At 39.0% G+C, this 13836-nt stretch overlaps 1 protein-coding gene across 1 annotated transcript in view; it reads left to right on the top strand.

Moving 5' to 3' along the window:
* The window catches only part of RET (ret proto-oncogene), an 82205-nt gene extending 69769 nt beyond the window's left edge, over positions 1–12436 (top strand). The window contains exons 17-21 of the mRNA XM_009278826.2: positions 903–973; positions 5006–5143; positions 7111–7210; positions 8876–9023; positions 10933–12436. Coding sequence (XP_009277101.2) covers positions 903–973; positions 5006–5143; positions 7111–7210; positions 8876–9023; positions 10933–11090 — 615 coding nt within the window. The 3' untranslated portion in view covers positions 11091–12436. The remainder of the gene's footprint in view (positions 1–902; positions 974–5005; positions 5144–7110; positions 7211–8875; positions 9024–10932) is intronic.
* Positions 12437–13836: the final 1400 nt, after the last annotated feature.

Raw genomic sequence — 13836 nt, 5'->3', positions numbered from 1 at the left:
CGGGGTGTTGATGCGCTGAATGGATATTTTCTCTTTACTTCTGAGACACTCGTCGCTGTAGTATTCTTCAGAGCCTAACAAGCATCCGTCTGCTTGCATAGGGAAGCAGGGAAAAGAAAAAATTGAGAGGAAGGAAGAAGGATAAGTTTCAAATCCTACTGAAACAGTTGTTGCGTGTATATATATGAATTTCATGAGAAGAATTACTAAGGCATATGAATGCTAGTGATATTGTGAAGGTTATGAAACATCTTGGAAATTTTGCAAGGCTAGATTTTCATGAATATCTGGGGCAGATCTCTCAGATTTTTATCGGTGAATTTCTGCCAGTGGAAAACAGCAACTTGTAGGTTCAACTTAGTAACCAGTAACCGAATATGACTGTCCAGGTACAGTTCAGAAAGCTAAGGTATCTTAACGTCTAGGTGCTTCCATTTATGCGTCATCCCCGATATAAATGACATAGCTCTTCCTCTTTGATCGTCATTCCCCATCATTTTTGCATTTGCGCATTTCCCAAAAGCAATGGGGCCTGTCCTGTTAGAAGACGGACATTCACGTTTGGAGAATATAACTCTTTGGATGAAGCTCTTTGCTAAGAGGAGAGTTGAGTTTATCCGACTTAAACTGGTGACCATCTGGAAAAAAACCCACACCACCTTATTGTACATAATTAGATTACTGCAGTGTGTGCAATGAAATGAATGAGTGATTTTAAAAACTTACAGTTGTTCTCCTCGCTGTTTTTCTTATGAAATGCCAAATCATTCAGTCCATCGGAAAATTAATTAGAGTATGGATAGAGTATCTGTTACAGTTTTGAAGATAAATACCTTGGTTTTCCACTTGGAAACTTAATTTTCTGACCAGTAATTGCGTTGTTGCTTTTTTTTTCCTCCTAGGGTCGGATACCTGTTAAATGGATGGCCATAGAGTCCCTGTTTGATCATATCTATACAACGCAAAGTGATGTGTAAGTGTAAATTCTTCTATTCTTTATGGTTTATGTATTTGTTTAAGAAGATGAGGAAGGAAGCACAACAAGGTACATAGCAGCCAAAGCTGTTACTCTTGCCAAGAGGCATGAAGGACACAGCCTGGATGGCACCATCGGCTAGATTTTTACTGTTGAATTAAGTCCGAAGAAAAGATTATCAGAGGCATTTAGGTACCTAATTCCTGTGGAAATCAACAAGGGGTTGGATCTGTTCATGTGCCATGGCTGCCTTTGAAGAGATAGACGCAAATTATTAGCCTCCGCTAAAGATAATGGTTGTACCCAAACTTCCCCGCTCCTGTTCGTCACTCGTCTGTGACACTGGCTGGCAGATGAGGGATGGGGTGGGAAGCAGGGAAGAACAATTTAACGCCTGGCCTCCCTCCTATTGAAATCAATGACAAAACTCCAATTAATTGTAATGACAGCCAGCTCAGACCTTAGGGGGATAGTCCGGTTCCAGTGCCAAGATGCAAGTTCATTTGCATGATTGGGGAAACGGAGGTCCTGAAGGTGGAGATGCTCCTGTCTCCACCTGTGACGATTAGGTGGCAAAGCAACCATAGCTGAGCTGTTTTCACATCTGATAAGCAAGGAGCCGGGCAGAGGAGCGTTTGTATACGTTCGACTCGGGATCAGATACTTTAATTTCTGTCCCTCTGGGATGAATGATGCTTGTGACTACTCACCAGGCAGACACTGTAAAACTAAGCATTATTTATTTAGGAGAAAAACCTCTCAGGGACTGCAAAAGCAGCAGTACTTACGCCTGATTGTCTGCTAGGTAGCATTTTGGGTAGCATTCTGATACCTTCCAAGTTTCCCTTGAAAGAGAGTCTGACCAATGTTTTCGTTAAACTCAAATGGAGTAAAACATACCAATCTCAATGACGTTTCACTTTGAGGGAAAACGCTTTGATAATAGCAGTATGTGCAAATAGGAACCTCTTGATTTGTACTTCTAAAATTATTTGCATTCACTTTTCACTCTTCTCTCTGCAGGTCAGAGCAGTTTTAGTGAAATAAAATATTTTGCTTGCCTTAGAAAATTTCCAAAATATTTTCATTTACTTTGTTTCACTTGGAGTAAGAAAAGAAGAAAGATCGGTGTAATTCTTGGGAGAATGTCACTTTTACTTAGGTCTGCTTACAGGTTTTTCTGGGTCTCTCTTTATCCTCCTCAGAGGATCCGTTGTGCTGGCCTGCTTCTCTACAATGACTTTTCCCAGAGAATTGTTAAAATTCTTTTAAAAACTCCTTAGCGTATTTTTAATTTCTTCATTTTCTGCAAAACAGATTTGTCGCTATGGTTTGGGGCCAGAACAGATTGTGTTGTCGTGTAACTGCCTCTTCTTTGATTGTTGATTGATCTTCTGGATCCAACACCGTTCCTCCCTGTTTGGTTTCCTGATGGGCTGCCATTAAGCCCAGGAGCCCATCTCTTGTACGTGCGCTACGATGCCACGCAGAGATTGCCCAGCTGGCGTCAAACAAGCTAGCTCAGCGCCCTGGGCAGCACGCTGGTGCTGTGTAGCTTTACTGCTTCCCAGATCTGGATTAGCATCTCCGTGTCAAGCCGTGCTTATTTACCAGCTTCCTTGGCGACGCATCAGGTAGTCCCAACAGAGCATTGCGTTGCGCTTCGTAGGTCCGCCGAAATGCAGTGGCATAAAAGGTCTAAATATCTGCCACGCTGACACGGTGCCTTTGACTCACTGGTGAGGTCACCTTCACTATTCGTGCCGTTATACATGAAGTAATCTAAGAGTGTTACATAGCGGCTCCTGATTTAGCCCGGTCCCTACGGAACAGTACTGAGACACACAGAGAGAGTTGCAAAGCAAATCCTCTCCAGGTTCCACGAATGCCATTCCAACAGCAGCAAACTGACAAACGAAGTGCTTTTTTGCAGCACTGATTGTTATTTTAGATAATTACACTCGCTGAAAATACTATTTTATAAATACTCTTTGTTGTTTGCGGTGATGCAATTATATTTTAGGTGAACATATATGTTAATATACTCAACAACCATTCCAGTATGCCCTTTTTTTCTGATACTCTGTGTTTCTATTTTCCAGCCTCTTCCTTCTAAAGCCTTTCTATATAGTTAGTGGTTAGCGGTGCTTAATAGCAGTACCACTCGCCAGCATTTACAAAATCCCTTTTTGCTTCAGAGGTCGATGACATCAGTGGAAAGCTAGCCTACTCTCTTCCTCTTCACATTATATTTTTCTTTCCTGGCTTTTTCTGTCACATTTTTCTTCAGCAATAAACACAGCACAATGGGAAATTTTTCACCTCCCATTTCTCCTCCCATAGTACTTAATTTGTATAATGATTTGAAAGCATTGCAGCATTCTACAGCATTCTCTTCTAATATGCCCATTTACTAAATAACTTTTAATTAAGAAATTACTCATCTGATCCCTCCTTCCATATTCTGTAAAATTCCTCTTAAGCAGAAGAGGTGGATTTTAAAAATAAAACCTGCCACGCTGCAAAGTTTATTTGAATTAATCATGGACAGAATTATAACCTGATGGCAGAGCCTAATTGGCTTCAAAAAGGATATGAGGAGGTATATTAATAAAGTATATGAAAATGCTATAAATATTCATTAGCTTTGAAGAATGTGCAGAGTGATTAAAAATTAATTCCATGAATGGCACCAGGGAGAAGAACTGCAGCATAGCGCTTAGGACTGCGTGAGACTCCGTTTGGCTTCTCTGCCCGTTTTGGAAGCCTCATTGCTGTGCTTTTGGGGCTACCATTGTTCTTTACAACGTGAGAACCACAGATGGAATGTAGTCAGACAGGAGGTGAGGTTTGTGGCTAACGTTTTGAGACGGAATTTTCAAAGGGAATCAGACACTGCTGTTTGGTTTGGCATTAGGTGTTGTAACACTTCCTAAAATCTTCTTAAAAGTGGAGTTTTCACAGAAATTACCCGATGATGAGAGCACCAAAGCTAATATTTGTCATAAATTGTATGTAATTTTGCTTCCAGATGCATCCCACTGAGTATCCCCTTTGAGGGAAACAGTGTTGGCTGGTTTCCTTCATTTTGAACATCCAAATTCTGGCAGTTCTGTCAGCTGAGCAGATTCAGGGTAATTTGTAGCTCCTTTGTGTCTCAAAAAAGCCTTCCACTGAGGAAAGAAAAACATTTTTGCCTCTCTTCTCCTGGCCTGCCCTCCAAAAATGGACTAATTTAATCTAAGTATTTCCACCCCATTGAGCAAGGCTTTTTCGTTTGAGCTCGTCAATAAAGTAGGTTAAAAAAGTCACCATTTCTTCTGTTCATCTCAGAAAACAGTTTCTTCTGTCTTCTGTTCTACGCTAAACTATATTTTAGGCATTTGGTATTTCCAGAATAAATTCTTTCCTCTTCTTTCATCAACTCCAAGAAGAAAATTAAGTCCTGAATCACTGAAACGGCCCAACAGACCAGCTGAAATCAAAGGTGTTGCCTGTGGCTGAAATAAACACGTTGTGCACATAAAGAAACACCACCTCATCATCAAGACAGCAAACCAGCCCCTTGGTAACTGGTTGAGCCAGCCTGTGCAAATTTAGACAATTATTTCTGAATAGGACTATAAGGGCTAATTAGGGGGGTTAGACTCCCTCTGTAGCCAAAGGAAAAAGAGAGGCGCCTCCAGGAGCACTGTACAGAAGAACAAGCCTTTGGGCTGGGCCACCATGGGAAGGACTTTCTCTTTCTGCTGTCCAGAGAAGATGGGCCTTCCCAGGATACAGTTAGCTTTTGTCAATGGATAAAAGAGGGGTATCCCTTATCTCTGCTGTCTTGGTTGCTAATCTTTTTAATGAACAGTATTTAGGAACAAGGATGGCCCTACGTGCATCTGTACGGCCCCTCTGGCTCAGCAATGTCTTGAATTTGGCTGGGTTCTCGAAACACTAGAAAGGGATTTGTTGGGTGAAAGCCACACGAAGCTCTTGAAACCTACCGCTCTAAATAAAAGCTCACTTTCTCTTTTTCAGATGGTCATTTGGAGTTCTGCTATGGGAGATTGTAACTTTGGGAGGCAATCCCTACCCAGGTATTGCTCCCGAAAGACTCTTTAACCTCCTAAAAACAGGCTATAGAATGGAGAGACCAGAAAACTGCAGTGAAGAAATGTAAGTAGCTCTTGATCTGATTAGATTCATAAAACATCTCTGGAATAAATAAATTTAAAAAAAAAAGGTTTAAATAAATACCACATAAATACTATTCTGTATACCTCGGAGGTATAATCAAAATATGTAGTGCTCAAAAGAACGTAATGAAATTAGTGAACGGTAAAGGGCAGGAAAAGAATTGCCAACTAAATGCTTGCAGCTACATCTACATCCAAAATATTTGTAGGATATCGAATAACACGCTTGCTAAACAATTAAAAGAGTTTGAATATTCAAAACTTCTGAGGGTGGGGTGAGGAGGAGAATTTCATAAGACACAGTGCTAGCTGAAATAGTCAAGAAAATGTTTCAGTGCTTTTCTGCAAATGAGATGGATGTTCCAACCACAGTCATGGTCTATTAGTTGTCCTGGCATTACATAGGAGAAAGGATACCTTGACCCAGAAATCTGTACCCTAGCAGACACAAATTTTCTGTGACTTGATAAGCCCATGGCAATTTCTTTTCTATTTGGAGACAGTTCATATTTTATTGGCTGATTTATTAAAACACTCTCAATGTGAAATATCTTCTCTCTGTGGTTCTTCCACGGTGTTTGGGATGAGGCGTGATTTTATGTTCAGCCTGCAAATCTGGTCACGGTCAGGTTTTTTTAGAAAGGTACCGGGCTACAATCAGTATGACAACTCTTTTGACTGACTTTCAATATGAAAGATGCTTTGGCCACACCCGGGCTGAGAAAATACAGCATAAATAATATAATTTTTTTTTTTTTTAAATACCACAGACAGAAAAAAAAAGTTAATGGTTTCTCAATTTAGGACAGGGTAGAAGTTTACAAGTGTCACTGGCAAATATCCTCTAACAAATACGTAATATTTAAATTTTTTTGTTTGTTTCATCTCAACGGGGAATAAGACTTCATTCCTCAAACATATGTTATGTCATTGATAATTATTAGTTTAGGCAAGCTGACCATGTCTGAGTTTCTTTTTTTTTATTCAGGCCACATCATAGTTTTCTGACTGGTTTATATTTTTTTCTGGTTTACTCAGAAATTTTTCTGACAGCCTTTGAGAGCCCACTTTAAGGACCATTTTTCTTAAATTGTATTCTCTCCAGTCCAGTGTGAGAGAGATCATGGATGAGGGCAAAAAATGCAGTGCTTTTCAATAGCTTGCTGTAGTTCTTGTAGCCAACTATTTCCACAATTCGAGCACTTTTGTGACCAGATCACTTAGTCCTGAAAACACTTGAGCTAGGAAAATAACATGAACGGCACAGGTTGGAGAGTTACGCATCCAGAACTTGGCCAATGTCTGTCTGAGAGTCACTCAACTATAAAACTTTAATTCTGGTCCCTTTTGTTTCCACGCTGTATGCTATAGAAGGCAATTAAAGACGGAATAAGAATAGATATAATCAAAATAACAATAACAGAAGTAATCAGAAGAATGTTGTTTGGGCAAATAGTCTTAGGTTAGGCTTCACTTGAAGAAAAGTTTACAGAAACTTTTCAGAATTTAAACAAATGAAGAACAAAATTCTACTTTCTGATATAATAGCAGAGTTTTCCAGGTTGAGAGATGCACATCAGTGATGACACACAAATTTCTTCAAGTCATATGCAGACAAAATCAATTAGAAATCTGGCATGCTGCCTACACATGAGGTGCTCCTTTGAGAAAGCGAAAATAATGAAAGACACGTAAGACTACAGTCCTTCAAGGACAGCCAAGTGCATCATCATATAAACTCATAGAGTCACGAAAATAAAAGCCCATTCTTGTCAATGTCAGTTGTTCATTCAAGGGAATGTTTAACAGAACACACGACGAAGATTGATGTACTTGTGGATGGCCTTCATGCCACAGTTCAACTGCAGTACTATAAATTATTTGAGCAGAAGCATGACCCTCTTCTAACATTTTATTTTTTTTTCCCCACCTTGCGGCGGGTCACAGGTACAACCTGATGTTGCGTTGCTGGAAGCAAGAACCCGATAAAAGACCAACATTTGCTGAGATCAGCAAGGAACTAGAGAAAATGATGGTGAAGAGTAGGGTAAGTGTGGGAAAGCATGAGTGTTTGAAAGTTTTTGTGATCATTTGAGTTTGAATATACAGAAATAATGATTTTTTTTTTTTTTTTTAAAAGAGAAGTAATGTACTTTTCATCCAATTTTGAAGTGTTTAACTATCTAGTTTCTTTCCAAATGCATCCAGCTTTTTGAAAGCAGTACTACTTCATAGAGTGGCTTTGGTGACTTCAACCCTAAATGCAGATGAGTTATCCTTGATCTGTCTAGCTTCCTTAAAAAAAAAAAAAAAAAAAAAAATTACTGTGAAAAGTTACTCCTAAATTGCACTCCTGAATAAATAACCCTAGGAAGCCTAGACTAGAAGAATGCAGTGTTTCCTTGAATCTGATCTAGTTTATATGACGATAGCAACAGAGATAGGAAAGCTGTATGATTCCACCATTCTGAGTTACTTTAGAACTATTATAACCCTGTATAGACTTTCTTTGAATGAATGGATGCCGAAGTCTAAAAATAAGTCCCAGATGCATATATTTATAAAATGTATACGTACCTACTTGCACGTAAACACGTAATTTTTTTTTTTTTTAAATCTACTAGTTATGGGAAGGGGGGCAGTTACAAATGAAAAACAGAGGAAATACGGCGACCATTATATGATTTGAGAACGTGATGGCATTTACATCGGGTGCAAAAAGGACTAATAAACAAATGGGAACCATTTTGTTCAGAACGTGAACGTAAAACTAAGTTCTAAATTAAAAATGGCAAAGTGAAAGCCCTAGGCTGTACATTAAATCACTCTGGCTTGTCAACCACTAACTTAGAGCTGCTGAGAATCAGTATGCAAACGATCGGCGTGCCCAGTGACAGACGTGTAATACAGCGAGGCTGGCAAGTTCTCTGAAATTTTCATCATGATTAAAACCAAAGCCAATCCAAAATAGAGCTCGGCAAATTAGTCATTTTTCTTCTTGTCTTTCTGAAGGAAAAATTCTGAAGATTTTTCAATTTATAAAATTGGGTAGCTTTACCTTTTTAAAGTTTAGTTGCAGTAAATTTCCAAGGGAAAAGCCATTTTGAAAGGAAAAAATATATTTTAGAGTAGTTGAAAATGCTTCACGCTTGTTTTTTGCATCAGAGCAAGTCAGCAGCATAGATGAAAACCTATGAATTCTTATGGTTGACCTAAATAATTAGTTTTAGAACTGCAGCAGCAAAAGCTTTATTTGGCAGTATCTACACAGCTGATTTTATACATGATTACGTAATAGCTTTTGTAAAATGATGAGATCCGAGTCCCTTCTCCTTTAAGCGCGCGTATGTATCTATCTATCTCTATTTCAGGCACGCATATGTATCAGGCATACCAGAAACTGAATGTCAAACAAATCGGTTAGCACAGCCCTGTAACTTCTCGGTTATTTTACTGACGTGCAGAATTAAGTAGGGGAAGTATTAATACGTCTCTAGCACGTCTAGTGGTCTGGCAAATCAGCTGCTTCCAAAGATGCTACGGTTGCAGAAAGGGAGAGCCTACTCAGGTGCTAGAGGTACTGTCAAAAGAAAAATGCAGCGAGGACGGTAGTTACTTGTTTTAAAGAAACCAGATGCACGTTTAGCCTTCACACCCAACCAGCAACGCTGCCGTGTACGTTAAGCCAGCTTTTTCTGTGTTCATTTCTTAGGACTACTTAGATCTTGCGGCTTCCACACCTTCCGATTCCTTACTTTATGATGATGGGCTCTCAGAAGAGGAGACACCACTCGTGGACTGTAATAATGCTCCCCTCCCTCGAACCCTCCCTTCCACATGGATTGAAAACAAACTCTATGGTAGAATTTCACATGCATTTACTAGATTCTAGCAACACAAAAAAAAAAATGATTTTTCTTCTGCACTGTTCTCAGACTCTGTAACCCCATTACAGTGTTTCTTGTCTGAATGAAGCCAATCAAAATTTGCTTGGAAGCTTCTTTTGGGCTTTTTGTTTGTTTGTTTTTTCTTTTGGTAAATGTCAAAAGTTTGCATCAGGATCATCCTTTAGTCATTTTGCAGCTGTGTTTAAAATAAACATTTTTAAAAGGATGTGAAAATAAGTAAAATGACTAGATATCATACAGTAAAAGAAAAAAAGATGATCAGGGAAGTATTCTCAGGGGAAATATAAAATGCTAATGAGTATCTAATTCAACTGTCCTGTTGGGGGGGGCTAGGAACATTTACAGTGTGTTAGATTCTGCACCTCTAATTTAAGCAATAGACTTTTTTTTTTAAATACTGGTTTTTGCCATAGTTCAATGATAGGACCCATCTGCAACATTTTTCATTTATCAAGATGGATTTCTAAATTTCAGCTGCTGTTAATGTATTCTGGATCCATAAGCTGAAATCTCTATTTAATGTATCATAGAATGAAACCAGAGTATTATACGCAGAAGGTAGAAATACTGTATATAAGTATTATATACAGATTAAATCAACATGTAAAGGCCTTTGAAAATTGAATTAACAATGGGCATTTTGAAAATACACTCAGCTGTTTTCACGTCCTTTGATTTACTATGAAAATGTCGGTACTAAACCTTGATTGAATGATGTAGCAAGTTTTTAAAAAGAACATATGCTTTCATATTGTGATGGTGAGATGGACAGTAAAAATGGTTCTTGCCAAAACTCCTACATTTTGTCTCCTGATTAAATATTCTACATGATTTTAGAGATTTACTAACATCACAGATATTTTTTTCATTCTTCAAGCAGTACGACTTTTGAAAAGTTGGATCTTTTAGCTTAAAAGTTGCCATTAATACCTGGCTTTGGGTCTATTTTTGATCTATACCCTAGCTGTAATTTTCTTTAATAGGTTCCCCCAACTCACGTTCACTTTGGGGCACTTAGTGGCCAGATGGTTAAAAGAACGCAGTACCAGAAAAAGTTGCCACCGAGGTTGATGGCAGATGCCGAATGCTTAATAAGCAACAAAATCAGATTTCTGGTTTTGAAAGTCTTGACCCTGGTATGGTTCTCTGCTTGTACAGCTGGATCAACATGGTGCTAAGCACTCTGCTTCCATTTTGGTGATCGCTTGTGCCTAAACCGAGAAGCAATTACTGGACTCGATGCAAATAATCACATGCCTGAAATAACACGTTTAAATGCCGAATCAAGACAAGAGTGCTCAGGACTTTGTTGGACTTTACTCAGTTGTGCTCCTGGGATTTCCTAAAATTAAGCAGGGCATCCCTGGTGAGGGTGTGAGAGTGTCCCCAAAACCTCACTGAAGCCAAAGGAAAGGCGCCCATTTAAGTAAATGGAAATACTCTCAGTCTTTGGAATGGACTTTGGATCCTGTCCCAAATAGGTTTATTCATTCTTGGGAGCGCTTCCCGTACAGCAAGAACTCCCTCTTGCAAAGCAATATATTGCTACATGCTTGCTAAAAAAGAAAATTACGGCAAGTTGGAGGCTCATCAGAAGAAAAATTGTTAGCTTTTTGTTATGCACATGTGCGTGCGCGCACACCATTTTTTTATCAAGTAAGCACTTTATTTTTTCAGGGTTTTTGCCTACATCTGAATTCGTGCTTCAGGGCTTTCGAAACATCATTTATATGAATTGATTTGGGACAAAATCCAGTGGACTGGCTTAAAATATTGAAGGGAGTTTTGCCAAGGGCCTTACTGTCTGCACATGAAGTTATGGTTCTTCAGTGCAGAAAAAATTATCTGTTTTCATTTTTAGGCATGTCATACCCGAACTGGCCTGAGGAGAGCCCCGTTCCACTCACAAGATTCGATGGCACTAACTCTGTGTTTTCAAGATATGCAAATGATAGTGTATATGCTAACTGGATGGTTTCACACTCAGCGGCAAAATTTATGGACAAGTTTGATAGCTAAAATTTTCTTTGTGAAAGGTAATGGGCTCCTGAGGGGAACAAAGATGCAAAGAATGGAAAGTCCATTGGGCTCGTTCTTTGTACAATCGACAACTAACTTTTAAATTGGCAAACCCTTTTATTGGTAGTTTCTGAAGTGTGTTATTCATGCTGAAGACTATAATTGGTGATTCCCCCTTTCAGAAAACATATCAAGCTGGGTAAGAGTCGTAGTTCCAGTACTTCTTTCTAGATTGCCATTTTGCATATGGTTCCATTTGGCAACTTCTTACTGCAAATGGCCCCGCACTTCATTCTCGCTGTTTTCTTAGACTAACCATCCTGTGTTACAGCTTTCTTGGCTGGGAAAATGTACTTGAACTGCTACTTTTGTAGTGGCATACGACCACTCGATCTAAGCAGGAAGCACAAACGATATATGGAAGGGAGGGGGGAAACAGGCTCCCAAATTACTGAGCTTGCTGTCAAATGAGAAGTGTTACGACGATGTTGGCACTAACGAAGCCTGTATCTTGGTTTGGAAGCAAACATTAAGTAACTCAATAGAGGACTTGAGATTCAACATTTGAAGTCTTGTAAAATGTATTGTCTTGTCTTAATGAGAAGAGAGTTTGTTTTATTAGTCTTAACTTCTCTTACCTTTAGCACAATGGAGATGAATTTGATACAAGATAAGCTGTATAGACTGATGGCAATCAAGAGAGTTCATCTGACACAATTTACTTTCCATCACCTACATCTTACTAATGTTAAAACGTACAACCTTGTACAATCATAATTCCTCTTACGAGATTTTTAGATTGAATTCAAGTAGAGATTTTGTTTGCGGTCATGTTCAGTGAGTTGGAGTCCTCCTCTCAGCTCCAAATTGGATACACTGCCATGCACAGGACACTGCCATGACATAGCTCCAAATAAACCTATTACCTTTGAAAGTCATGAGTAAACACCACTTGCACAGCAAAATTCATCTAAAACTCTACTGTTAATGAAACTATACAAGGAAAATGTCATCGGAATTTGTTAAGGTGAAATACAAAAATGTTGTGCTTACAACACCGACTTGGTATTTGGGAGAACGATCTAACTGTGGGTCATGTGTTCTATGTGGAAGAGTAAACGATCAGCACTACTTTTGTCTTTATTTGTAATCTAATATGGTTAAAGATAACTTTTTGTTTCCTACAAATGTTGGGACGTAAATCCCGAGTGACTCGTTGTTAGCGTTGTGACGGTTATTCTAAATAATCCAATTCTACCAAAGCTTGCTCCTGTCACTTACAATCCAATTTAGCTGTTTTCAGATGTTGTTTTGTGTATCAACTTTATGTTTCCATTAAAGTCTGTGATTTCAGAAACAAGAGAGTCAGACTGCCAAAACCCGAACACAGATTTCCGTTTTAAAAAAAGTGGGATATAAAGTGCTGTGTTGGAATTTAAACACCTTCACTGTTGGAGATCATACTTGATCCGGTCCTGGTTTCAGACAAGCACGAAGCAGAGGGGCTTTTTCTTTGTACAAACGTTTGCTGGGTTGCGTAATGCTTATGTACAGTAAACAGATAATAGCTATGTATACGGAAGGGGTTCAGCTGTGATATAACCGTGAGCTTCACTGGCATAAGACAGCTGTCAGAGTGCATACTTTTAAAATAAATGGCACTGAAAATTAAGCCCATTATATGGGCTTTTTTTTTCTGCTGAGAGATCTATGAAAAAAGGAGAGGAAAATGGCACTTGTGGTAACTTTTTGCTTTGTCCAGTCCTTTTCCTGTAGTTTATGTCTGTAAATGGGAATTCTTTATTTGCCATGAGCAATCCAAGGCATCAAGATTTTTGGGGTTTTTGGTTTGGGTGTTTGGTTTTGGTTTTTTTTGTTCTTCCTTAAATTAAGAATTTCTTTTTATCAGCTACCTTCAGCAACAGTATTCAACTGGGAGATGTGAAGCGCCCAGTTTCTAACCTGAAAAGCCCTGCGACAACATTGCTGTACAGTAGGTGAGTGGGATAGTAAGTGATGCTGAAATAACCAGTGGATGCAGAAAGTATTGTGTGTTTTAGACTTCCAGAGTGAGTCAATGTTGTTTCAACCATTAATTCCTGTGAAAAATTTCACTCCTAGTTATTGTCACCTGTTACCGGACATAGATTCTGCATATAAAACACATACGCAGTTCATAATTATAGTCGCCATACACGATTACCTGCGTTAAGTGCAGCTTAATGAGTAATTCTTAACAAGTGTTTCCTAATCCAACTAATTTTGACTCCCTTCCTGCTCATGAATGTTGGTAAGAAATAGATTACTACTTTCACGCATTCATTCATAATAGGAAAGCTGCTTATATCGTCTGTGTACGCTATTTTTGTAAATATTTCCCTTGAAGTGTTTCCTACTGGGTTCTGCGTTGCCATTAGTCAGAAGGGTGTGACAATCTTGTTTCAGTTCCCCAGTAGAGAGTAAGTGTACTTCCCACGTGGGGAAAAAAGTGATGCTGCAGATGATTATTTCCATCGGTGCCAGAAGTACTCACGCACTTGGCTGCTCTGAGGAAAGTGAATTCGAAGGGAACAAATGACTCACCTAAATGCACAGGTTGGAGGGAATAACTTTCTAAAAATTTCTGCCAGCCTTTTTTAAATATCCGCAGGGATGACGTGGTTTACCTGGTCTGTGCTTTGAGTTGTGACAGATGGGGGAGAGGGTGAATCTCATGCGTCCCTCTAGTCGTTGCAGCAGCACAAGG

The sequence above is a fragment of the Aptenodytes forsteri genome, unplaced genomic scaffold (assembly GCF_000699145.1).
Source record: "Aptenodytes forsteri isolate BGI_AS27 unplaced genomic scaffold, ASM69914v1 Scaffold226, whole genome shotgun sequence".
Lineage (NCBI taxonomy): Eukaryota > Metazoa > Chordata > Aves > Sphenisciformes > Spheniscidae > Aptenodytes > Aptenodytes forsteri.
The sequence above is the reverse complement of the archived record's forward strand: the minus strand, read 5'-3'. Positions and strand labels throughout refer to the sequence as shown.